The sequence below is a fragment of the Neolamprologus multifasciatus genome, chromosome 20 (assembly GCF_963576455.1).
Source record: "Neolamprologus multifasciatus chromosome 20, fNeoMul1.2, whole genome shotgun sequence".
In the NCBI taxonomy this organism is placed as follows: Eukaryota; Metazoa; Chordata; class Actinopteri; order Cichliformes; family Cichlidae; genus Neolamprologus; species Neolamprologus multifasciatus.
The window spans coordinates 18,928,681-18,956,218 of record NC_140458.1 but is presented as its reverse complement, the minus strand read 5'-3'; the positions used below and the strand labels follow the sequence as shown (position 1 = coordinate 18,956,218).

Here is a 27,538-nt window from a genome sequence, read left to right as displayed (position 1 = left end):
TCTCCACATGTATCATTAGACGTGAAATCTTCTAAGTGAATAGTGTGTGGTAATAAATCTTATCATTCGATTCAGGGTAGTGTGGGATTTGTACTGATGAAAACATTTTATCCCGGTATTCAGACATGGGTGTCAGAACACTGAAAATACACTTGGAATCATGGTTCCAATCATCTCAGGAGAAATGCATATCCCAATTGCATTGAGTAAGGTGCACCAATTTCATGATGATTTTTTTTTAAGAAAATAAATGTGTTGACATGGTTTTTCTGCCAATTTTTAGTAATGTAGTATTTATGCTAATCATACTATTTCTATATATTACTGCCAGGTCCCCAGGCAGCCAATCCTCTGTGAGGACTGAGACACTTAGCCCTGAAATTTACATATCAGGGCCTGCACGGCTTCCCAGCCAGCCAATCATATCTGAGGTCTGCCGTTTCTTCTCTCGTCATATCTCAGCGACGGTTGTACAAAGAGCAATGAAAATCGCAGTCAAAGTACACCAAAGTCCGCTGATTCACCCAGTACAAGAATTATGCTTCTAGTCCACCTAGTTTTTGAGTTACACGACGTTTTGTAACTCCAAAAAACTGCGTTTTTCGCCTCTCACCGCGATCTAATTCTGACTGCTCATCACCCTGTTTTCCAGGCGTCCGCTCTCTTTCCCAGTGGCGCAGTTGGTAATGACACGGGTCTGCAAGCCAAAGGTCGTGGTTCAATCCACCTTGGTCAACATGTTTTTTCCCTACAAATTAATACACTATCACAGACCAGTAATTCATATTCATCATTTATTACAATTCTGCAAACTTTTATCATTTTACCAGCTTTTCTAATATGGACCTCACATTCTTGTTAACACTCCATGGCACAAATACTGTTCCCTTTAGGCTCTGTGTATGTGTGTGTGTATCAATATTTCTCCCATTTTAAAGTATTACTCCTCCATAATTGTATTTCTGTTAAATCAAAGTACTTTTACTACATCTTAGTACTTCTGCTCAATCATAGTATTTCTGCTAAATCATAGTATTTTTGCCAAATCATGGTTTTTGTGCCAAATCATAACATTTGTGTTATGTTATAGTATTACTACTAAGTGGAGGAATTTCTGTCATGTTACAGTATATGTGCTGATTACAGTATTTCTGCTAAATCATAGTATTTCTACTATATTATATTTTTCTTTCTAAATATAGCATTTCTGCTATATAATTGTATTTCTGCTATGTTATAATATTTGTGCTAAACCAGAGTATTTGTGCTGAAACATAGTATTTCTGCCAAATGATAGTATTTCTGTCAATTATAGTATTTGTGCTAAAACATAGTATTAATTTAAAATTACAATATTCATAGTTCATCACAGTGTCTCTGGTAAATCACAGTATTTCTGCTATGTTGTACTATTTTTCTAAATCATAGTGTTTCTGTAATGTTTAAGTATTTTTGGCTAAATATATTCTTTCTGTTATCTTATACTATTTCTCCTAAATTCTTGTATATTTGAGAAGTTATCATGTTTCTGGTAAGTTACAATATTTCTGCCAAGTTCTGCTATGCTATTGTATTTCTGCCAAGTATTATGTTTCCTCTAAGATATTGCAGTTCTGCTAAGTTATTACTTTTTAGCAAAGTTCCTTTGCTTCTGCAAAGTTTTTACAATTTCTGCAACTTTTCAGCTTTTTCAGCTAGTTTTTGCAGACAGCTTCAGCTTTAAAGCATCCACACTGCATTTTCGCAGGAAATGCAAATTTTTCTAGTTGTGTGGATGCTTTAAGGCATCCACACTATTGAGTTCCTGTTTCTCTTTTATTCTTATTATTATTATTATTATTCTAGTTGCTTCCGTACGTTTTTTGTCCTTTAACTACTTCCACAATTTTCAGCCGATTTTCACCGTTCAAATTTTGAACTATTCTGCTTTTTCTGCTTAATAGTGCTATGACTTTTGGTATTTATAACTATTATACTTTTTAAAATATTAAGCTTTTTTCCTTTAATTTGTCCCATTGAAATGAATGGGAAATTTAAAAAATTCTGCTAAAACTTGCTCTTTTTTGAAACTTAACTGCTTCCTCATACTTTCACATAGAAACTCCATTTAAACTTTAAAATGTTCACAAATTATTGGGCTATTCATGTATGATTCAGCTTTTTCAAATCTTTTACCGTTTTACTTTTATCCCTCTTGAAGTTTTGAGTTGCAAAATTGTGATTTTTCACAAAATACATGGGTTGTTATGGTTGCTATGCTGTTGGTTCTAAGTGAGCCACTTTAAGTTTCGCAGTCTTCTCTTCATGTCCGAACAACTTCTTGCTACTTGCTCAATTTTCACTCAACTTCCACAAATTATACATCAAAACGTAGGTATTTTTGCTGGCTTTCAGAAAATGTCACTATCATTGTTGTGGGATTTATAGAATTTTGGCAAATCTCCTCAGACCAACAGAAAGTCTCAAAACTCTCCATAGAAAGTCAATGGAGAGTTTGTTCAAAATCACCGCTGGATTTCTGTAATGAGAGGCATATTCGAATCGTCATATCTCCTTAACGGAGCGAAGTTAAGACATGAGGCTTGTCCCGATATATCTTCAGACACTCCTGACGCTCACAATTCAAGAATTATTTTCTCACCTATTACCATTTGGCCATGAATTACGTTTGTTTGAGGGTAGGAAATTCGTCCTTCGCTCAGATTTCTTCAGCTTTCAAACTCTGGAAATGAACCACTTTTTTCTCTCGTCATATCTTTTTGATGGATCCCTATAGAGACCTGAAAATTTCCATGACTGTTCACTAAAGCCTTCTGTCTCTTACGGTGAAAGAATGATATCGATACTCCAAATAGATTTAGAGTTACAAAGCGTTGTTTGAGGGCAAGTCAAGGCAGTTTTCGCTTAGCCTCTACTCAGTTATGGTGCATTACAAGTCAAATATCTTTAATAATTCATATTTTAATGATAAATTGTCAACACTTGAAGATTCCCCCATCTCTTCTGAACAAAACGGTGTAAGAATGACCGTTCTAGCCCCTACGGTTAGGAAATTATGGCCATTTGTTTGGAGGGTAGTCCTCACTATGAGAAATAGACTGCAAAAATCCTCTCTCTGCTGCCTGTGTAAAAACGGCTGCACCTGTTTTGGCGGGAAAAAGTACACAGCCTCTCTGATTGGTGGATTCAAATTCAGCAGCTCCCAGGCTGCTTGACTGACCTACAAAGTTGCTTCTCTCTCTCTCTCTGTGTGTGTGTGTGTGTGTGTGTGTGTGTGTGTGTGAGAGACAGAGAGAGAGAGAGAGGGAGAGAGAGAGAGAAAGCCTATTAATATAGGATTTGTGCTTAATATAATATTTCTGCTTAATTATAGTATTTCTGCTTTTTATAGTATTTCTGCTAAATTATAGTATTTCTGCTTAATATAGTATTTCTGCTTAATTATAGTATTTCTGCTTTTTATAGTATTTCTGCTAAATTATAGTATTTCTGCTAAATTATAGTATTTCTGCTTTTTATAGTATTTCTGCTAAATTATGCTATTTCTGCTAAATTATAGTATTTCTGCTAAATTATAGTATTTCTGCTTTTTATACTATTTCTGCTTTTTATAGGATTTGTGCTTAATATAGGATTTGTGCTTAATTATAGTATTTCTGCTTTTTATAGTATTTCTGCTAAATTATAGTATTTCTGCTTAATATAGTATTTCTGCTTAATTATAGTATTTCTGCTTTTTATAGTATTTCTGCTAAATTATAGTATTTCTGCTAAATTATAGTATTTCTGGTTTTTATAGTATTTCTGCTAAATTATGCTATTTCTGCTAAATTATAGTATTTCTGCTAAATTATAGTATTTCTGCTTTTTATACTATTTCTGCTTTTTATAGGATTTGTGCTTAATATAGGATTTCTGCTAAATCATAGTATTTCTGCTAAATCATAGTATTTCTGCTAAATTATAGTATTTCTGCTTAATATAGGATTTCTGCTTAATTATAGTATTTCTGCTTTTTATAGTATTTCTGCTAAATTATAGTATTTCTGCTAAATTATAGTATTTCTGGTTTTTATAGTATTTCTGCTAAATTATAGTATTTCTGCTAAATTATAGTATTTCTGCTTTTTATAGTATTTCTGCTTTATATAGTATTTCTGCTAAATTATAGTATTTCTGCTTAATATACTATTTCTGCTAAATTATAGTATTTCTGCTAAATTATAGTATTTCTGCTTTTTATAGGATTTGTGCTTAATATAGGATTTGTGCTTAATATAGTATTTCTGCTTAATATAGGATTTCTGCTTTTTATAGTATTTGTGCTTAATATAGTATTTCTGCTAAATTATAGTATTTCTGCTTTTTATAGTATTCCTGCTTTTTATAGTATTTCTGCTTTTTATAGTATTTCTGCTTAATATAGTATTTCTGCTAAATCACAGTATTTCTGCTTTTTATAGTATTTCTGCTAAATTATAGTATTTCTGCTTAATATAGTATTTCTGCTTAATTATAGTATTTCTGCTTTTTATAGTATTTCTGCTAAATTATAGTATTTCTGCTAAATTATAGTATTTCTGCTTTTTATACTATTTCTGCTTAATATAGTATTTCTGCTAAATTATAGTATTTCTGCTAAATTATAGTATTTCTGCTTAATATAGTATTTGTGCTTAATATAGTATTTGTGCTTAATATAGTATTTCTGCTTTTTATAGTATTTCTGCTATTTATAGTATTTCTGCTAAATTATAGTATTTCTGCTAAATTATAGTATTTCTGCTTTTTATAGTATTTCTGCTAAATTATCGTATTTCTGCTTAATCATACTATTTCTATATATCACTGCCAGGTCCCCAGGCAGCCAATCCTCTGTGAGGACTGAGACACTTAGCCCTGAAATTTACATATCAGGGCCTGCACGGCTTCCCAGCCAGCCAATCATATCTGATGTCTGCCGTTTCTTCTCTCGTCATATCTCTGCGACGGTTGTACAAAGAGCAATAAAAGTCGCAGTCAAAGTACACCAAAGTCCGCTGATTCACCCAGTACAAGAATTATGCTTCTAGTCCACCTAGTTTTTGAGTTACAAGACGTTTTGTAACTCCAAAAAGCGGCGTTTTTTGCCTCGCACTGCGATCTAATTCTGACTGCTCATCAGCCTGTTTTCCAGCCGCCCGCTCTCTTTCCCAGTGGCGCAGTTGGTAATGACATGGGTCTGCAACCAAAAGCTTGTGGGTTCAATCCCACCTTGATCAACATGTTTTTCTCCCTACAAATTAATACACTATCACAGACCAGTAATTCATATTGATTATTCATTACAATTCTGCAAACTTTTATCATTTTACCAGCTTTTCTAATATGGACCTCACATTCTTGTTAACACTCCATGGCACAAATACTGTTCCCTTTAGGCTCTGTGTATGTGTGTGTGTATCAATATTTCTCCCATTTTAAAGTATTACTCCTCCATAATTGTATTTCTGTTAAATCAAAGTACTTTTACTACATCTTAGTACTTCTGCTCAATCATAGTATTTCTGCTAAATCATAGTATTTTTGCCAAATCATGGCTTTTGTGCCAAATCATAACATTTGTGTTATGTTATAGTATTACTACTAAGTGGAGGAATTTCTGTCATGTTACAGTATATGTGCTGATTACAGTATTTCTGCTAAATCATATTATTTCTACTATATTATATTTTTCTTTCTAAATATAGCATTTCTGCTATATAATTGTATTTCTGCTATGTTATAATATTTGTGCTAAACCAGAGTATTTGTGCTAAAACATAGTATTAATTTAAAATTACAATATTCATAGTTCATCACAGTGTCTCTGGTAAATCACAGTATTTCTGCTATGTTGCATTATTTTTCTAAATCATAGTGTTTCTGTAATGTTTAAGTATTTTTGGCTAAATATATTCTTTCTGTTATCTTATACTATTTCTCCTAAATTCTTGTATATTTGAGAAGTTATCATGTTTCTGGTAAGTTACAATATTTCTGCCAAGTTCTGCTATGCTATTGTATTTCTGCCAAGTATTATGTTTCCTCTAAGATATTGCAGTTCTGCTAAGTTATTACATTTTAGCAAAGTTCCTTTGCTTCTGCAAAGTTTTTACAATTTCTGCAACTTTTCAGCTTTTTCAGCTAGTTTTTGCAGACAGCTTCAGCTTTAAAGCATCCACACTGCATTTTCGCAGGAAATGCAAATTTTTCTAGTTATTATTATTATTCTTCAAGTTGCTCCCGTTTTTTCGCCGTTTAACTACTTCCACAATTTTTGTGCTATTTTCACCGTTCAAATTTTAAACTATTCTACTATTTCTGCTAATTTATGCTATGATTTTTGCTATTTATAACTATTATACTTTTTAAAATATTAAGCTTTTTTCCTTTAATTTGTCCCATTGAAATGAATGGGAAACTTCTGCAATTCTGCTAAAACTTGCTCGTTTTTGAAACTTAACTACTTCCTCATACTTTCACATAGAAACTCCATTTAAACTTTAAAATGTTCACATATTATTGAGCTATTCGTGTATGATTCAGCTTTTTCATATCTGTTACCGTTTTCATCTTATCCGTCTTTAAGTTTTGAGTTTCATCTTTGTGATTTTTCACAAAATACATAGGTTGTTATGGTTGTCATGCACTTGGCTTTCAGTGCGGCACTGTAAGTTTCGCAGTCTTCTCTTCATGTCCGAACAACTTCTTCCTACTTGCTCAATTTTCACTCAACTCCCACAAATTATACATCAAAACGTAGGTATTTTTGCTGGCTTTCAGAAAATGTCACTATCATTGTTGTGGAATTTATAGAATTTTGGCAAATCTCCTCAGACCAACACAAAGTTGGAAAACTCTCCATATAAAGTCAATGGAGAGTTTGTTCAAAATCGCCGCCTGATTTCTGTAATGAGAGGCATATTCGAATCGTCATATCTCCTTAACGAAGCAAAGTTAAGACATGAGGCTTGTCCCGATATATCTTCAGACACTCCTGACGCTCACAATTCAAGAATTTTGTTCTCACCTATTACCATTTGGCCATGAATTACGTTTGTTTGAGGGTAGGAAATCCGTCCTTCGCTCAGATTTCTTCAGCTTTCAAACTCTGTAAATGAACCACTTTTTTCTCTCGTCATATCTTTTTGATAGATTTCCATAGAGACCTGAAAATTTCCATGACTGTTCACTAAAGCCTGCTGTCTCTTACGGTGAAAGAATTTCATCGATACTCCAAATAGATTTAGAGTTACAAAGCGTTGTTTGAGGGCAGGTCAAGGCAGTTTTTGCTTCGCCTCTACTCAGTTATGGTGCATTACAAGTCAAATATCTTTAATAATTCATATTTTAATGATAAATTGTCAACACTTGAAGATTCCCCCATCTCTTCTGAACAAAACGGTGTAAGAATGACCATTCTAGCCCCTACGGTTAGGAAATTATGGCCATTTGTTTGGAGGGTAGTCCTCACTATGAGAAATAGACTGCAAAAATCCTGCCTCTCTGCTGCCTGTGTAAAAACGGCTGCACCTGTTTTGGCGGGAAAAAGTACACAGCCTCTCTGATTGGTAGATTCAAATTCAGCAGCTCCCATGCTGCTTGACTGATCTATAAAGTTGCTTCTCTCTCTTTCTGTGTGTGTTATAGTATTTCTGCATTATAGTATTTCTGCTTTTTATAGTATTCCTGCTAAATTATAGTATTTCTGCTTTTAATAGGATTTGTGCTTAATATAGTATTTCTGCTTTTTATAAGATTTGTGCTTAATATAGTATTTCTGCTTTTTATAGGATTTGTGCTTAATATAGTATTTTTGCTTTTTATAGTATTTGTGCTTAATATAGTGTTTCTGCTAAATTACAGTATTTCTGCTTTTTATAGTATTTCTGCTAAATTATAGTATTTCTGCTTTTTATAGGATTTGTGCTTAATATATTATTTCTGCTTTTTATAGTATTACTGCTTTTTGTACTATTTCTGCTTTTTATAGTATTTCTGCTAAATTATAGTATTTCTGCTTTTTATAGTATTTGTGCTAAATTATAGTATTTCTGCTTTTTATAGTATTACTGCTTTTTGTACTATTTCTGCTTAATATAGTATTTCTGCTAAATTATAGTATTTCTGCTTTTTATAGTATTTCTGCTACATTATAGTATTTCTGCTTTTTATAGGATTTGTGCTTAATATAGTATCTCTGCTTTTTATAGTATTTCTGCTTAATATAGTATTTCTGCTATATTATAGTATTTCTGCTTAATATAGTATTTCTGCTAAATTATAGTATTTCTGCTACATTATAGTATTTCTGCTTTTTATAGTATTTGTGCTAAAACATAGTATTTCTACTAAATGTAGTATTTATGCTTAATCATACTATTTCTATATATTACTGCCAGGTCCCCAGGCAGCCAATCCTCTGTGACGACTGAGACATTCAAATTTACAAATCAGAGCCTGCATGGCTTCCCAGCCAGCCAATCATATCTGAGGTCTGCTGTTTCTTCTCTCGTCATATCTCCGCGACGGTTGTACAAAGAGCAATGAAAATCGCAGTCAAAGTACACCAAAGTCCGCTGATTCACCCAGTGCAAGAATTATGCTTCTAGTCCACCTAGTTTTTGAGTTACACGACGTTTTGTAACTCCAAAAAACGGCGTTTTTCGCCTCTCACCGCGATCTAATTCTGACTTCTCATCACCCTATTTTCCATGCGCCAGCTCTCTTTGCCAGTGGCGCAGTTGGTAATGAAACGGATCTTCAGACCGAAGGTCGTGGGTTCGATTCCACCTTGTTCAACATTTTTTTTCACTACAAATTGATACAATATCACAGACCTGTAATTCATATTGATAATTTATGACAATTCTGCAACTTTTTATGATTTTGGCAGCTTTTCTAATATGGACCTCAGATTCTTGTTAACACTCCATGGCAGAAATACATACAAGTACACAGCCTGATGAATCACACAGAAGCAGTACCTCTGATTGGTTCAGCATTTTCACCTCTTATCAGCACAAATCTCAGCCTCTTCTGCTGTTTTTATTAGAATTTTAAGCTTTTTCACCGTTTTTTCTGTTACGTGAGAACCAGTTTGGCTCAATGAGTAGCTGAAAAATGTCAGCCTCTTCTGCTCTTTCGGAAGAATTTCAGAGTTCAGCTTTTTCACTTGTTTTAAGCACAAATTTCAGTCTCTTTACCTCATTTCACAACAAAGTAGTTCTTCCTCTTCACCTCTTTTCTGCTAATTTAAGCTTCTGCTCCACAGTGCACATTTTTCTTCTTATCATATCTTTGCTTGTGACCAGAACTCATTTGGCTCAGAGGGTTGAGCAGCTGCCGTGAGACCCGGAGGTTCGAATCCTACCTGTGACAGTTGCCGCACATGTTCCCCGCTTGCATGCGCAAATTCTGGTTATTCACCTCTTCTGCAAAAATTTTGGCCTTTTCACCTCTTATTAGCACAAATCTCAGCTGTTTTCAGAAAAAACTCTTTTGAGCACAAATTCTGCTGATTCATCTCTTTTCAGTGCAACTTTCTGCTTCGTTCCATCTTTTCTGCAGAAATTCTTCTCATTCACCTCTTTTCAGCACAATGTTCTGCTCCTTTCCATCTTTTCTGCAGAAATTCTGCTGATTGAACTCTTTTCAGCAAAATGTTCAGCCTTTTCACCTCTTATCAGCACAAATCTCAGCTGTTTTCAGAAAAAACTCTTTTGAGCACAAATTATGCTGATTCATCTCTTTTCTGCAGAAATTCTTCTCATTCACCTCTTTTCAGCGCAATGTTCTGCTCCTTTCCATCTTTTCTGCAGAAATTCTGCTGATTGAACTCTTTTCAGCAAAATGTTCAGCCTTTTCACCTCTTATCAGCACAAATCTCAGCTGTTTTCAGAAAAAACTCTTTTGAGCACAAATTATGCTGATTCATCTCTTTTCAGCAGAAATTCTTCTGATTCGCCTCTTTTCTGCAAAGTTTTCAGACTTTTCACCTCTTATCAGCACAAATCCCAGCTTTTTCAGCTGTTTTCAGCAAAAACCTCTTTTTAGCAGAATTCTGCTCATTTAGCTTTTTTCAACAGAAATTCTGCTGATTGAACTCTTTCCAGCAGAATTTTCACCTCTTTTCAGCACAAATCTCAGCTGTTTTCAAAAAAACTCTTTTGAGCAGAAATTCTGCTGATTGATCTCTTTTCAGCAGAATTTTAAATTTTTTCAGCACTTTTCAGCACAAATCCCAGCTTTTTCAGCTGTTTTCACCAAAAAACTCTTTTCAGCAGAATTCTGCTGATTGAACTCTTCAGCAGAAATTCTGCTGATTGCACTCTTTTCAGCAGAATTTAAAATTTTTTCACCACTTTTCAGCACAAATCCCAGCTTTTTCAGCTGTTCTCAGCAAAAACCTCTTTTCAGCAGAATTCTGCTCATTCACCTCTTTTCAGCAGAAATTCTGCTGATTGAACTCTTTTCAGCAGAATTTTCAGAATTTTCACCTCTTTTCAGCCCAAATTCTGCTTATTCACCTCTTCTGCAAAATTTTCAGCCTTTTCACCTCTTTTCAGCAGAAATCTCAGCTGTTTTCAGAAAAAGCTCTTTTGAGCAGAAATTCTGCTGTTTCATCTCTTTTCAGCGTAAGTTTCTGCTTCTTTACCTCTTTTCAACAGAAATTCTGCTGATTAACCTCTTTTCTTCAAAGTTTTCAGCCTTTTCACCTCCTCAACACCTTTCAACTTTTTCAGCTTTTTTTCAGCAGACATCTTCAGCGTTAAGGCATCCACACAGCATTTTCGCAGGAAATGCAAATTTTTCTAGTTATTATTATTCTTCAAGTTGCTCCATTTTTTCGCCGTTTAACTACTTCCACAATTTTTGTGCTATTTTCACCGTTCAAATTTGAAACTATTCTACTATTTCTGCTAATTTATGCTATGATTTTTGCTATTTATAACTATTATACTTTTTAAAATATTAAGCTTTTTTCCTTTAATTTGTCCCATTGAAATGAATGGGAAACTTCCGCAATTCTACTAAAACTTACTCGTTTTTGAAACTTAACTACTTCCTCATACTTTCACATAGAAACTCCATTTAAACTTTAAAATGTTCACAAATTATTGGGCTATTCATGTATGATTCAGCTTTTTCAAATCTTTTACCGTTTTACTTTTATCCCTCTTGAAGTTTTGAGTTGCAAAATTGTGATTTTTCACAAAATACATGGGTTGTTATGGTTGCTATGCTGTTGGTTCTAAGTGAGCCACTTTAAGTTTCGCAGTCTTCTCTTCATGTCCGAACAACTTCTTGCTACTTGCTCAATTTTCACTCAACTTCCACAAATTATACATCAAAACGTAGGTATTTTTGCTGGCTTTCAGAAAATGTCACTATCATTGTTGTGGGATTTATAGAATTTTGGCAAATCTCCTCAGACCAACAGAAAGTCTCAAAACTCTCCATAGAAAGTCAATGGAGAGTTTGTTCAAAATCACCGCTGGATTTCTGTAATGAGAGGCATATTCGAATCGTCATATCTCCTTAACGGAGCGAAGTTAAGACATGAGGCTTGTCCCGATATATCTTCAGACACTCCTGACGCTCACAATTCAAGAATTATTTTCTCACCTATTACCATTTGGCCATGAATTACGTTTGTTTGAGGGTAGGAAATTCGTCCTTCGCTCAGATTTCTTCAGCTTTCAAACTCTGGAAATGAACTACTTTTTTCTCTCGTCATATCTTTTTAATGGATTTCCACAAAGACCTGAAAATTTCCATGACTATTTACCAAAGCCTGCTGTCTCTTACGGTGAAAGAATGATATTGATACTCCAAATAGATTTAGAGTTAGAAAGCGTTGTTTGATGGCAAGTCAAGGCAGTTTTCGCTTGACTCTACTCAGTTATGGTGCATTACAAGTCAAATATCTTTAATAATTCATATTTTAATGATAAATTGTCAACACTTGAAGATTCCCCCATCTCTTCTGAACAAAACGGTGTAAGAATGACCGTTCTAGCCCCTACGGTTAGGAAATTATGGCCATTTGTTTGGAGGGTAGTCCTCACTATGAGAAATAGACTGCAAAAATCCTGTCTCTGCTGTGTGTGTAAAAACGGCTGCACCTGTTTTGGCGGGAAAAAGTAGATAGCCTCTCTGATTGGTGCATTCAAATTCAGCAGCTCCCAGGCTGCTTGACTGACCTAGAAAGTTGCTTCTCTCTCTTTTTGTGTGTGTTTGTGTGTGTGTGTGTATTTCTGCTTTTTATAGTATTTCTTTTTGATATAGTATTTCTGCTTTTTATAGTATTTCTGCTTTTTATAGTATTTCTGCTAAATTATAGTATTTCTGCTTTTTATAGTATTTCTGCTTTATATAGTATTTCTGCTTTATATAGTATTTCTGCTAAATTATACTATTTCTGCTTTTTATAGTATTTCTGCTTAATATAGTATTTCTGCTTAATATAGTATTTCTGCTAAATTATAGTATTTCTGCTAAATTATAGTATTTCTGCTTTTTATACTATTTCTGCTAAATTATAGTATTTCTGCTTTTTATACTATTTCTGCTTAATACAGTATTTCTGCTAAATTATAGTATTTGTGCTTAGTGTAATATTTCTGCTAAATTATAATATTTCTGCTTTATATAGTATTTGTGCTTTTTATAATATTTCTGCTTTTTATAGTATTTGTGATTAATATAGTATTTGTGCATAATATAGTATTTGTGCTAAATCACAGTATTTCTGCTAAATTATAGTATTTCTGCTTTTTATAGTATTTGTGCTTAATATAGTATTTCTGCTAAATTAAAGTATTTCTGCTTTTTATAGTATTTGTGCTAAAACATAGTATTTCTACTAAATGTAGTATTTATGCTTAATCATACTATTTCTATATATTACTGCCAGGTCCCCAGGCAGCCAATCCTCTGTGAGAACTGACACATTCAAATTTACAAATCAGGGCCTGCACGGCTTCCCAGCCAGCCAATCATATCTGAGGTCTGCCGTTTCTTCTCTTGTCATATCTCCGCGACGGTTGTACAAAGAGCAATGAAAATCGCAGTCAAAGTACACCAAAGTCCGCTGATTCACCCAGTACAAGAATTATGCTTCTAGTCCACCTAGTTTTTGAGTTACATGACGTTTTGTAACTCCAAAAAACTGCGTTTTTCGCCTCTCACCGTGATGTAATTCTGACTGCTCATCACCCTGTTTTCCAGGCGCCCGCTCTCTTCCCCAGTGGCGCAGTTGGTAATGACACGGGTCTGCAACCAAAAGGTCGTGGGTTCGATTCCACCTTTATCAACATGTTTTTCTCCCTACAAATTAATACACTATCACAGACCAGTAATTCATATTGATTATTCATTACAATTCTGCAAACTTTTATCATTTTACCAGCTTTTCTAATATGGACCTCACATTCTTGTTAACACTCCATGGCACAAATACTGTTCCCTTTAGGCTCTGTGTATGTGTGTGTGTATCAATATTTCTCCCATTTTAAAGTATTACTCCTCCATAATTGTATTTCTGTTAAATCAAAGTACTTTTACTACATCTTAGTACTTCTGCTCAATCACAGTATTTCTGCTAAATCATAGTATTTCTGCCAAATTATAGTATTTCTGTCAAATTATAGTATTTGTGCCAAAACATAGTATTAATTTAAAATTACAGTATTCATAGTTCATCACAGTGTCTCTGGTAAATCACAGTATTTCTGCTATGTTGTACTATTTTTCTAAATCATAGTGTATTTTTGGCTAAATATATTCTTTCTGTTATCTTATACTATTTCTCCTAAATTCTTGTATATTTGAGAAGTTATCATGTTTCTGGTAAGTTACAATATTTCTGCCAAGTTCTGCTATGCTATTGTATTTCTGCCAAGTATTATGTTTCCTCTAAGATATTGCAGTTCTGCTAAGTTATTACTTTTTAGCAAAGTTCCTTTGCTTCTGCAAAGTTTTTACAATTTCTGCAACTTTTCAGCTTTTTCAGCTAGTTTTAGCAGACAGCTTCAGCTTTAAAGCAACTCAGAATTCATATGATTACAACCAATATGTATTAGAATAAAAGAAACAAATGTGCAATGAACATGTCAGGAGTGGCTGTTAAAAAGTCTCATGGCAGTGGGGTTAGGGGACCTCCTGAACCTCTTGAGTCCTGCAGTGGAGTGAGATGAGCCTCTGCAGCCACTGTCCTGTGAGGATGCTTAGGCGATCACCAACACCAGCTCCTTGGTGTTGGTGTTCAGAAGAAGACTGTTCTTATTACTGCAGTCAGTTAAATAAATCTATCATAATACAGTACATTTTAACATAATGACCTTATGTTTATTTATGTCTTTTAACCATTATTTCAAATTCAAAGAATCCTGTTTGAAACATTTATTAAACTTATAGAATTAAATTTCTGCAGGTTGTTTTTTGTTGCAAAAAAATCTAGTATAATAATATTTAAATTTACATATATTTTTCACGTTTTCAATGCCAATTTTGTGTAATTGCGGAGTTTCCCACTACCTGTGAATGCCTCTTTTTTTTACGTCTCTGGCTGACTCCTGAATCTCTGCCCACTCTCTGGTCGATCCCTGCCGGTAAGCGCTGCTTCTCTGTCTCTCTTCTCTGAAGTGAAATGTCTATAAGCTGTTTGAGTGATTTAGCCAGTTGTTGTTAGTGACTTATAAAGCCAGTCGAAGTATAAGTCATGTTAAAGTAACACAATGACTGCTTTTTTAGTGAAACGTTGTAATTTTAGTATTTAAAATGAGTGTTTGGTATGCTAGCCCTAACAACCTAAGCGCTAACGCCTAGCCTAGCTGCTATAGGCCCAGTGTGAAATTAATATGGTTCATTTGATTGTTTAATACAGTTATTGTGTTGTATTTGGTTCATTCGGTGTGTTAGTGTTTCTGAGTCTCTTAGGGAAGCTGAAGTTAGTTCTCCTCTTCACAAATCAGTCAGTTAAAACGGCTTCATTCTTTAAGTTGTAAGGTAATGAGAGGCCATTTTAGAACCACTGATTAGCTGCTGAAGCAGCAGGGTCGGCAACTTCAAAGGAGCCATTTTACCGCTATTAGCTGTGTCCCAAAACGTCGGCTGCATCCTTCGGAGGACCCGGCCTTCGCGGTCTACGTGGGCCGGGTCCTTCAAAGACCGAGAAGGCCGGAAGTGCGAGGCTGTGCAATGGGACGTCTAGCCTTCAGATTTGCGTCACCGCTGTCTCGCTGGAGTTTAATATCTCAGCCGTCTGCTCCTTGCTATTTAAAATATGACAGGACACTGGCGTAAATTCTCGACCGTTTATTCAGCTGTGTGAAAATCCCGGAGGAACTCACCCGATGGATTAATAAAGTTTTATTTAATCCAATAATCTAATAACTTTGATCTCAGCCAAACCGATTTACTCCGGAACAAATAAAACACCGAAAAAAGGCAAACATTTACATTTTTAAGTTATCCGAGTGACTTATATATCATGTTTAACCTGAGTAGCGAAAGAGCGGGGGTCTGAAAACGATGAAGCCGGGAGTCCGCTGCTCTCACCGGCTGGAGTGACCATTGCACCTTCCCCCCCCCCGGCGTTTTGGGACACAGCTTGCCGGGAGAAAAAGAGTCACGTGCCTGTACCGGTGTGTGTTTGTGTTGTGGGTTAATTAACAGAAGGGAGAGAGAGAGTGAGGATAAAACACATAATATAAGAATAATAACATCTCTTAACAAGAAGTTTTTTTTAATTAATTAATTTTAGTTTTTTAGTTAAATTTTAAGAACTGTTTAACAAACACTTGTTTGTGCAGGTTGTTTTTTAAATATATCCTACACCTGCAGCTCTGTTTAACTTCTCACTTTGTGAAAAATTAATGAAATATAAAAAAGTCCACCTTCAAATAAATAAAATGCAGCAGTGCACCATTAATATTATAAATATGATATGTAAATATTTAAAACAACAGCATATTAAATGATACTAAATGATACTGTGTGCAGGTGATAATATTTTTAGGAAGCATAATTTGAATGCAGACCAACTCAAATGTTGAAGCCTACAAAGATATCATCCAAGCTTTCATTTATGATTGTTCATGCTTTGAAATTGTGATGTCAGAATTTGATAAAGTGTGCAGTGCTAGGTGTAGCAAATCATTGCTTATTAAATCTACTGTGTTATCTAATAGCACCTAACTAATAGAGCTATCACATAACTGAGAAACGTGTGTGGCTTATTACAAATGGATGAAACCACATTTTACCTTAATGAAGACAGTAATCTTTAATAAGGTGTAGAAAAAAGAGGTGAGTTGTTTGTTGCTGTGGTAAACAAAGAAGTGTACTGAATCTTTTGGACTACACAGAGTGATGTAGTATTGACTGTGATGCTGATTTGAGTTGTCTCATTCTGTGTTTTTGTGCTTTGTCTTTTGTTACAGAGTGAAAGAGAGCTTTGGTTTTGCCTTTGCTGGTAAGTAAACAGTGATTGTAACTGAAGCCGTATGAACCTGGCATTGCATAGCACATTTGACGACTTACATACAGTAGTATGACTTTTTGTGATATGTTTCCATTTACTGATTGGCAAAAACACAGGATTTGTGACCTGTAGCAGCAAAGCCCCCACACAGGGCCTCTGACTGTCCCTGAAAATGTCCCTTAAGTTTAATAGCCCATTTATGTATGATTTAAATTTTTTATGGCTTATTGAATCCAAACATAGTTAAATGTCAGATGTCTTTATGCAGTTGTTCATTTTCTCCTTATGTTTGTGGATTTAAGTAGCAGACAAAACAATGAAAGTGTTTTAGGGGAGTCAGTATAAGTATTCAGTATATTTTATATTAAGTATTATAGTATTATATTATTATATTATATATTATATTATAGTAGTATATTAAGTATTTCAGTATAAGTGGTTGCTCAAACACTTAAGAGCTGCACAGGTATTGATCTATATTGTCTCTCAAATTCTGCTGATGTATTACATTAAAGTCAGAACATTGTAGAAGTATTTTGCCTGACTCGGTATAAGTAATAGCTTTAACAGTTAAGCAATAATAAAAACTAAGAGAATCAGAGGTGTGAGTGGACATTGTTAGGTACATTACAGCCATTGTGTCAAATTAGTTTATTACTTATTTAGTGAATATAATGTGTTTTAAAATTAAATAGAAATGTTGCCAAAAATGGACATTGCAACATACATAAATATTCCTAGCAACTGGTACAATGAAAGGACTTTTTAGTGTAATATTTTAAGACATTTAATTTTAATCACAAAACATTCTGCACCTCTATTATTGTAACATGTCAATATTTACATGTATTTTAGGATTTGCATATTCATATCAGACTAACAAAACATGATGAGGTTTTCTGTTGCTTCTGATTAAAAGAATTACTTTGTATTTAATGTTTTTAACCTGAAAGGACATTAAAAGTTTTGGTTTTTCACACTTTATTAGCTCTGACCTGTTGTAGAAAATGTTGGAGCCACAAGGCTTCTGTGTAGGAAATATTTGGTGTATCCTGCACTTGTGCCAACAAATATTGGTGCCTGTTCTTTGCATTTCTGTAGTAATAATGCTTTTATTACACTATTACACTACTATAGCCATGTGAGACACTGCAGTTCAATTATCTCCTCTTTAGACTACAGTAAACTTAAAAAAGCTTAAAGTAATTGAGGATTTTACTAGTTAATGTGTGTCACAGTAAGTTGGATTGTGTGTGAAGAGGCTCAACAGTCTGACTCATCAAACAGTGATCTGATGAATTGTTTCCTTTCTCTAGACTGCTGATCTGATCGTCTCAAGTCTGGTAAGTAAAGGTTTGTCTGAGGTGCAGTGCTGGGAAATGTTTCTCATTATAGGAGATTCAGTGTAGTGCAGTGAGTGAGCACAGCTATTGGTGATCATTGAAAGTCATCAAATCCTAGAAAAATCTGTGTAAACATTTCCAGACCTACAGAGGTCGGTAGGTTATTGTAGCAGCACATATTATTTCACATTAGAGCAGCTCATGAACAGCAGTTTAGGTACAATTAAGTCTTCAAGTAGGGCCTTGTGGATTTCAAAAGCTTCTTTCTCTTCATTAAATTAAGTCACTTTCTGAAAACTGCTCTTTGAATTAGTATTTTAATTAAAGATTTTGTTGATGACTGGAAAAAATCAAAAGCACAGATACAGCACTCATTTCTGTATTTTATGATTAAATGATCTACAAAGAAATTATCATCATACTACATTTTTAATTAGGCCTTTAAATCCGCCATTATAAGTACGTCCCAGATTTAGTGGGGTGCTTATGGCTGTGTATTAAACATACCCCAAATGTGACTGAAATATGTAGAAACTGCTTTGTAGGAACCATCCATCTCCAAATTTCTCATTTTGCCAAAAGTCATACTGAGTAAAGTATTGTTTACTTTTATGTTAACGGATCTCAAATCCCTGTTTCTGTGTGCCCAGATATTATGATGTACTGTTGTCCCAGGTAAGTACACACAGAAACAGTGATTTGAGAAATTTGGGGATTAAGGAACCTGTGATGTAGCATAAATTTTAAGTAGGTGGCCTGAAAGTGTCTGCTCTAACCTCAGTGTGTTGGTTTTGTTGGACCATATAATATTTACAGTAAGTTATTGTAGCAGCACATCTTGGTGTAAGTTTATAGACTCTGTTTGTTTTCATTGTGTTAATAGAATTTGAATTCAGGCCACCTCAAATGTTAAAACCTACAAACATTCCATAAAAGTTATCATTTGTGATTGTTGCCTACTTTTAAATTGTGACATCACCATTTGATAAAGTGTGCAGTGCTAGGTGTTGCAAATCATTGGTCTACTCTCTTAAGTAATCGAACCTAAATTTTGGAGCATTACATGAATCAGAAACTTGTGTGGCTTATTGCAAATGAATAAAACTACATATTACCTTTTATGAAGATGATAATCTTTAAAGAAAAACAGAGGAGAGTTGTTGTTTGTATTCCAGCTGTGGTAAACAAAGAAGTTTCCGGAATCTTTTTGACTACAGAGAGTGATGCAGTATTGACTCTAATGCTGATTGGAGTTGTCTGATCCTGTATTTTTGTTCTTTGTCTTTTGTTACACAGAGTGAACAGATCTTTGGTTTTGCCTTTGCTGGTAAGTAGACAGTAATGGTAATGTTTAGTAATTTACTTGTGTCATCTTGCCATTCACTCATGGGCAAAAACAAATAGTCAGGATTTAGAATCTGTAGCAGCAAAGCCCCCACACAGGACCACTGACTGCCCCTGAAATTGTCAATGAAGTTTAATAGCCCATTTTTCTCTGATTTTAATTTTTGATGGCTTATCAAGTCCAAACATAGTTAAATGTCAGAGATATCTTTATGCAGTTGTTTGATTTCTCCTTATGTTTGTGGATTTGAGTATCAAACAAAACTATGAAAGTGCTTTAGGTAAGTATAGGTGGTACCTTAAACACTTAAGAGCACCACAGCTATCGATTTTTATTGTCTCTTTCATTCCACTTATGAATTAGCATGAAGTCGAAACACTAGAAGTATTTTGCCTGAGTGACTGTAAGTGATAGCTTAAATGCTTAAGCAATAATAAAATGTAAGAGAAGTACAGTTGTGAGTAGGTATATTAAAGCCAATGTTTTAAAATTAAATATAAATGTTGCCAAAAAGGGATATACTGCAAAACATAAATATTGTTAGCAACAAGTACAATGGAATGACTTTTTAGCGTAATATTTTAAGAAATTTTCATTAGAAAAATGGTGTGCCACTGTTGTTGTTGTGGTTTTCTGTTGCTTCTGATTTAAATAATTAATTTGTATTCAACATTTTTAATCTGAAATGAGATTAAAAGTTGTCGTTCTTCACATGTTATTAGAACTGACTTGTTGTAGAAAATGTTGGAGCCACAAAGCTTCTGTGTACGAAAATATTTGGTATATCCTGCATTTGTGCCAACAAATATTGGTGCCTATTCTTTGCAATTCTGTAGTATGAATGTTTTTATTAAACCTGTTAATTAACATGTTAACATGTTATTAAACATGCCATCTGAGACTCTGCAATTAAATTCAGCTCATAAAGCCTTAAATAAATTGAGAATTTTACTAGTTAATTTATGTCACAGTAAATTGGATTGTGTGTGAAGAGGCTCAACAGTCTGAATCATCAAACAGTGATCTGATGAATTGTTTCCTTTCTCTAGACTGCTGATCTGATCGTCTCAAGTCTGGTAAGTAAAGGTTTGTCTGAGGTGCAGTGCTGGGAAATGTTTCTCATTATAGGAGATTCAGTGTAGTGCAGTGAGTGAGCACAGCTCTTGGCAATCATCAAATCCTAGAAAAGTCTATGTAAACATTTCCAGACTTACAGATCTCTCTTATCATCATGCTACATTTTTAATTAGGCCCTAATATCGGCCATGCTAAGTTTATTGTTTGTTTGTTTATTGTAGATTTAGCGGAGTGTGTATTAAACATGCCCCATATTTGACTGAAAAATGTAGAAACTGCTGTATAGGAGTCATCTGTCTCCAAATTTTTCATTTTGCCAAACGTCATACTGAGTAAATTATTTGTTACTTTTATGTTAACGGCTCCCCAGACATTATGATATACTGTTGTACCAGGTAAGTACACACAGAAACGGGAATTTGAGACCTTTGGGCATTTAGGAACATGTGAGTTGAGTGCATGTGAAGTGTTTAAAGCAGGTAGTCTGAAACTGTCTGCTCTAACTTCATTCTGTGGGTTTAGCTTGACCATATAATGTTTATAGTAAGTTACTGTAGCACCACATCTTGGTTTACAGACTCTGTTTGTTTTTATTGTGTTAATAGAATGCAAAAATGTCCTTAGAAATGTTCCACCACCATATGTTAAACATTTTCATTCAGTTTAATCTAATAATGTACTGTACAACTCTTCAGTGTGTAATGATATATATGTTCTGTATTTTTCGGACTGTAAGGCGCACTAAATTCTAAGGCACATTAAGCCAAACAAAACAGATAAGTCAAACTTTATTCAACTCATTTACAATAACTCTCAACAGCAGCACATCTCAGCACATCTTGGTTTAAGTTTATAGACACTGTTTGTTTTTATTGTGTTGATAGAATGTAAAAGTTTCTTTAGAATAGTTCCACCACCATTTTTGAGCATTTTCAATCAGTTCAGTCCAATAATGTACTGTGGAACTCTTCAATATGTAAAGCCCTGTGTGTACTGTATTTTTCGGATTATAAGGCATATGCAGCTAACCAAATATTCAGATAACTCAAACTATTCAACTCATTCACAGTAACTCTCAACATTTTTCAGTGGTAACACATAACAATACACTTTTTATATGTATAAAGTACTTACAATAAAAGATTGTACACTTACAATCTTTTTCTGTTCAGTCCTCTTCCACAAATCTATCAAATTCTTCATTGATTGATCGGCTTGAAATCTGCTTCGTACGCATGTCTGTAAACAGATGCCAGGTCCTCATACACACACCATAATATTATGTTTAAGCACAATACGAATTACTCGGCGAGGCTCCTGACTACTGTAGCTGTAATGCTCCAACAATCCATCAAGCGCTGCAGCTTTGTAGCTTTCCAAAGTCATACTAAAACATTTTGACAGATGTTTGAGTGCCGTGCTGCACATAAAATTGGGTTGAAGTCAGTAAGCACAGCCAGAATTAATATAATATAAGGTAAACTGTTGATTTTTGAGAAAATTAAAGGATTTTAAGTGTGACTTATAGTCCGAAAAATACTGGAAAGCCATGTTTATTGGAAATATGCCTAATTCCAGTCCCTTTTTGTCTTACAGGTGACCTGCTGCAGAAAACCCTCTCCCTCTATCGTTGACAAGCAATTCAGTCTGTCCTATCACTCTCCCTCTCCCTGCTCCATCTTTGTTGACAAGCCATTCTATCTTCTATCATTCTCCGCCATGAGCTCTATCTAATTTTGACAAGCTTGAACCTGAGTTGACAAATAATCGAAGTTTGACAAGAAATCTAAGGTTGACAAGAAATCCAAGGTTGACAAGAAATCTAAGTTTGACAAGAAACCAAGTTTTTGGAAATTGAAGTTACCACAACTTCGTCGATCTGTTTTCAGAAATCTGAGAGATCTCTGCTCTCACTGCTCCTTCTTTCCTGTTGTTAAACTCTCTCATATCCACTCATTTTGCTGGAAATTACAAGTAAAAAGTTGAATATACAGTACAGTAGAACTCACAGTAGAAACTACTTACAGAGCCCTACATTTGTCATTTTAATTTTGCATTACACTTTGAAATAAACAGTGATAGTTTGGCTTACAAGTGCAATTACTTGGATAAATTATATAAAATATACACCTTTGTTGAGATTTATTTGTAGTAAGATAATCTGGTTATTTTGTAATACATACATACATTCAGACTGCTGTATTCAGATAAATATTAAATTTGATTCATATACATTTTTCAAGTCTGTTTCATTGGCTATAACATTTGACTACAAGTTTATACTATTATTATTTAAGGACAAACCCATTTTTGTCACTCAGTGTAAGTATTCAGTTACAATTGTCATCTAGAGGCTGACCTGAGAACCCAGACTTCCTGTTTCCTGACTGCTGCAGAACATCCAGCTGAAGAATCGTCATCGCCTGTCATCTGATCACCACACCGTCACAGCTCCTTATATTTGCTTTAAAGTTTAGATATCTGAAAGATTTACACAAAGTCTACTTAAAAGCTTAAAAGTTTTATTATAGCCTGTTGATTAATTGTTGAGATTTATTCTGCATATTACATTACAGAAGTATAGACCTATTTGTTATCCATTCTGGTTTAAAAAAATATAAGAAGTAATAATATACAGTTTTTGAAAAAGCTACAATAAAACAGACCAAAGTGTTTTCAGAGAACTTTAAATAACTTTTATATTGAGTTTGTATTTAAGTCAGCCTTTTACATCAATTCTGATAAATCTCTGATTTAATAGAAACTTGAGGTGTCATTAGTTTTTCAGTGTTTACAGGTTGAGTTTTGTTTACATTTGTGTATAAATACATATAAGGTCCAGTTTGTACTTCAATAAAATGCCAAGAAAAGGTCAAAGGTCGCAGTCGCAGAAGCTTAGATGGCAAAAGCAGAAAGAACAGGTAAATGTTTCTCAGAGCGGTGAGGAGGTAAATGTGTCTGTTACAAGTATTCCCAGTCCAGAAGTGCAGAGCAGCGTTCAGACAGCCGCAGTGTCTTATGCAGATGTGGTAAAGAGAGGTGTTTGCTCATCATCTGTGCCAAATGCTAAAGTACAGCAGGTAATCCAGACTGAACCCCAGGTAACTCTGCAAACGCAGCATGATGGAGAAGCTCCAGGACCGTCTCATGTACAGGTTACAAACAGTGAAAGTCGTGCACGAGTGAGTAGCATCTGTGCATCCCGAAGCCAGGCCTCTGCTAAGTATGGAAAGTACCGGAATCAGCAATGCATGGCTAACAGTTTGGTTTTCCTGTCATTCTTACACGAGGATGAATTCATTACCAGAGCAGATCTTAACCGTGTGTTGGACAAAGGCCATGCCGTGTATTCAGATGCCAGAAAGAGGTTTGTGAACAGCGTGTTTCTAGCCTGCGATGAGCTTCCCACAGTGGTCACCAGCCGCAGACACGAGTATCAAGTGGACATGTCTCAGTTTGCTCGTTATGGCACATTTGATGGTACAGATCATCTTCCGAGCCTTGAACAGGGACTACAGTGTTTGGCTTCAGAGTTTCGCTACGCTTTGCTAGTCATGGGAGGAACAGTCATCGCAGTTTGCAGGCTGACTTCAGGTGAATACGCATACTTTGACCCTCACCCACGTAAGTCTACAGGAATGCCATTGTCACTAAGTGTAAGTGGTGGAACTGCAGTAATGTTAAAATTTGCACGTCTTAACGACATGATTGACAGGATCAAATGTTTGTACCGAATGTTTAGCATCGCACCAACCTGCACTTATGAGCTACAGCCCATCGACTTTCACAGTGAAAACGCTGCTTACCAAAGAGATGCTAATCAAAACACCGAATACAGACAATGCGCTGCAAGTGCTCCAGCACCAGATTTAAATGAACCTGTTCCTGAATTAAACTCCAAGACATCCACTGAGCAGACACAGAAAACTGTGACTGACACTTTAACCACAGAAGTGAAGTCATCCAGAGTGGATTATTCAAATGAGACAGCTGCTCCTGAAAGCAACCATCGTCCTTCTGATTTTTTACAAAAAGAAACATCTGCATCTTCTGTGAGAGAACCTCAGGTAACATCAGATTCTGTTCCTCAGAAGGATCCAACCGCTGCCTCCTGTACAACCAAGACAACACAGGAACTTTCACATAAACTGCTGAAATATAGTAAACAGCAAAGGCAAAAAATGAGGAGAAGATCACTGGCCCAACAAAAACTACCAAAAAGAAAGGAAAATCAGAAAAAGAAAGAAAGGCAGATGTCTAATGATCCTGATCACAGACAAAAGAAGAGTGTGTACAAAAGTAATCTATATAAGCTAAATCCTACATATAGAGAGAAACAGAGGGAACATTTGAGAAAGATCTATAAGGAAAGAGATGATTTTAAGGAAAAACAGAAGGAGCAAATGAGAAGGATCTATAGAGAAAGTGCTAAAATTAGAGAGAGAAAAAGAGAACGTGTCATAAGGATGTATAAAGACAATCCTATATTCAAAGATAAGCAGAAGGAACGAATAACAAGAACATACAGAGAATCTCCCGTGTTCCGAGAGAAGCAGAAGGAACGAATAACAAGAACATACAGAGAATCTCCCGTGTTCCGAGAAAAACAGAAGGAACGAATAACAAGAACATACAGAGAATCTCCCGTGTTCCGAGAAAAGCAGAAGGAACGAATAACAAGAACATACAGAGAATCTCCCGTGTTCCGAGAAAAGCAGAAGGAACGAATAACAAGAACATACAGAACTTGTGCTGAATTCAGAGAGAAACATAAAGCTTACATGAGGTCATATGTTTCTAACCTATATAAAGAAAGTGTAGAATTTAGACAGAAAAAAAAATGTTACATCACTAAACGTTATGGAGAAGAGAGACAATTTCAGCAGCAACACAAGGACAATATGAGAGAACGAATGAGAGTAAAATATTGGAACAGTTTTTCTTTTAGACAGATGCATAACATTAGATGTGCAATGAAAATAAAAAGAAAATATTGTCAGATGCATCGACCAGCTGAAAGTTTACCATGTCATCCAGATAACACTTTAATGAATGAGGCCATATCTCGTTTCAGATCAAACATTAAGTCAGCACCATCGTATGTTTGTACTGTTTGTCTAAAAGCTTCTTTTCCTAATCAGGTGAAAATCTGCAAAAGAGAAAATTGCTCAAAACACCAAACTGTAGCTCAACAGTGTCTAACTGGTAAATTTGTTCATGTGTGTGATGAAGCATGTAATGATCACTGCAGCTTTCCTGTTGAGAGAAAAAAGGAGTATATCTGTCACACGTGTCACAGTTCCCTCAAAAGTGGACGCATGCCAAGGCTTGCTGCTATTAACGGTTTAGAACTGCAGGATATTCCAGCTGAACTGTGTGATCTCAACATTCTGGAGAGACATCTGATTGCCAAATGCATACCTTTTGCTAAGATTATTCCACTTCCAAAGGGCAGACAAAGACTCATACGTGGTAATGTGGTGTGTGTACCATCTGAAGTCCAACAAACAGTTGACTGTTTACCGAGGCTCAGAAGCCATTCACAGATAATGAGGGTGAAATTGAAAAGACGACTGTGCTACAAAGGCCATCAGCTGTTCCAGACTGTCACCTGGTCTAAACTCATTGAAGCTCTGCGTAAACTCAAACAGATTCACCCACAGTACACAGATGTTGTTATCAGAGATGATGCATTGCTTTGTGATCCAACGTTACCTGATGATGACAGCAGTGATGAAGCCAGCATGGGAAGCGATGATTATGATGAAGCAGATCTAATGGAAATTGACAACTATGAAAAAGATGCCCTTTTGTGCGAAAGTGAGTCTGAAAGTGACCAAGATATTAATATGCAATCCTGTGATCAACAACCAGAGGAACAAAATCCAGATGAACCAGAAAGTGATTTGAACAATGGAGGTTTTGCTCTAGAAAGTTGTCTGCAGCCTGTAGACATTTCAGAAGAGATTCTCTGTTTCAGTGATAACACATATTGTGTGGCTCCTGCAGAAAGAAACAATCCTGTTAGCTTCTTCAGAACTCCTCATTTGGAAGCCATGGCATTTCCTGTGCAGTTTCCTACTGGTCAGAGTACACTGGATGAAAAGAGACTTCTTAAACTCACACCGAGTGCTTACTTCAAGTCAAGGCTTTTCAACATTGATGCAAGATTTGCCAAAGATACAAATTACCTGTTTTTCTCACAGTTTGTCACTGAAATACATTTGGCTAATTCCAGCATGACAATACAGCTAAGGAAAGGTAAAACTATGACCAAAGATGGACGCAAAATCACATCAGGAATGTTACAAAGTAAGACAGAAGTAGAGAAGCTGGTAAGAAATAAAGATGCAATCAGATTTATGCAGCCACTCAGAGGAACTCCAGCTTACTGGCAGAAAACTACCAAAGATTTATTCAGTATGCTTCGTCAAATAGGAACACCTCAGTTCTTTGTCACTTTCTCTGCTGCTGAGATGAGATGGCCTGAAGTGATTCAAGCAATAAAGAGACAGCAAGGTGAAGAGGTTGATTTTGAAGCCCTGGACTGGTCAGAAAAGTGTGAAATTCTAAGATCAAATCCAGTAACCACCATGCGAATGTTTGATAAGCGTGTTGAGGCTTTGTTCAGAGATTTACTTTTTTCTCCTGCACAGCCCCTTGGTGAAATCATTGATTACTTTTACAGAGTTGAGTTCCAGCACAGAGGTAGTCCGCATATACACATGTTGCTGTGGATTCGAGAAAAGGTAGAAGTAGATGTGGATGATGACCAAACTGTATGTGACTTTGTGGACAGATACATCTCAGCTCAACTCCCTGATCCAGAAAAACAACCTGAACTGCACAAAAAAGTCACTGAACTACAAAAGCACAGCAAAAACCACACAAAAACATGCTTTAAGAGTGTGAACTCTGGTTGTAGATTTGGATTTCCAAAACCACCAGCCACAAGAACAATGATTGTGAGACAGGATGAGGATTCAGACACTGAAGCTGCAAAAGCCAAACTCAGACCTTTGATGAACCTGCTGAAGGAACCTGAAGCTGCTTCGCTCACCATAGAGCAGATTCTGTCACGATGCAACTTGACAATGAATGAGTATGAACAATGCCTCCAAGACATAAACAAGAAAACAGCTCTTATTCTGAAACGTGACCCAAAGGACTGTTGGATCAACAATTACAACCCTCACCTGCTTGAAGCCTGGAACTCTAATTTAGATGTCTCATTCATTTTGAATGCCTATTCATGTATAGAAT

General features: G+C 35.3%; 1 protein-coding gene and 1 long non-coding RNA gene across 2 annotated transcripts; one reads left to right on the top strand and one right to left on the bottom strand.

The window, feature by feature from the left end:
* Nucleotides 1–15: 15 nt before the first annotated feature.
* Nucleotides 16–10,702, bottom strand: LOC146494806 (uncharacterized). The gene is made up of 2 exons (XR_014871425.1): nt 10,460–10,702; nt 16–10,294 (listed from the first exon to the last, which is right to left on the bottom strand). It is a non-coding gene; the product is annotated as an uncharacterized LOC146494806 (long non-coding RNA).
* A 2,123-nt stretch (nt 10,703–12,825) lies between these two features.
* LOC146494805 (uncharacterized) lies at nt 12,826–27,537 on the top strand (the record flags this gene model as incomplete). The annotated part of the gene is made up of 3 exons (XM_085146068.1): nt 12,826–17,853; nt 19,150–19,180; nt 20,248–27,537. A coding segment is annotated over exon 3 (4,404 nt), but the record flags the coding sequence as incomplete, so codon positions are not given.
* Nucleotide 27,538: the final 1 nt, after the last annotated feature.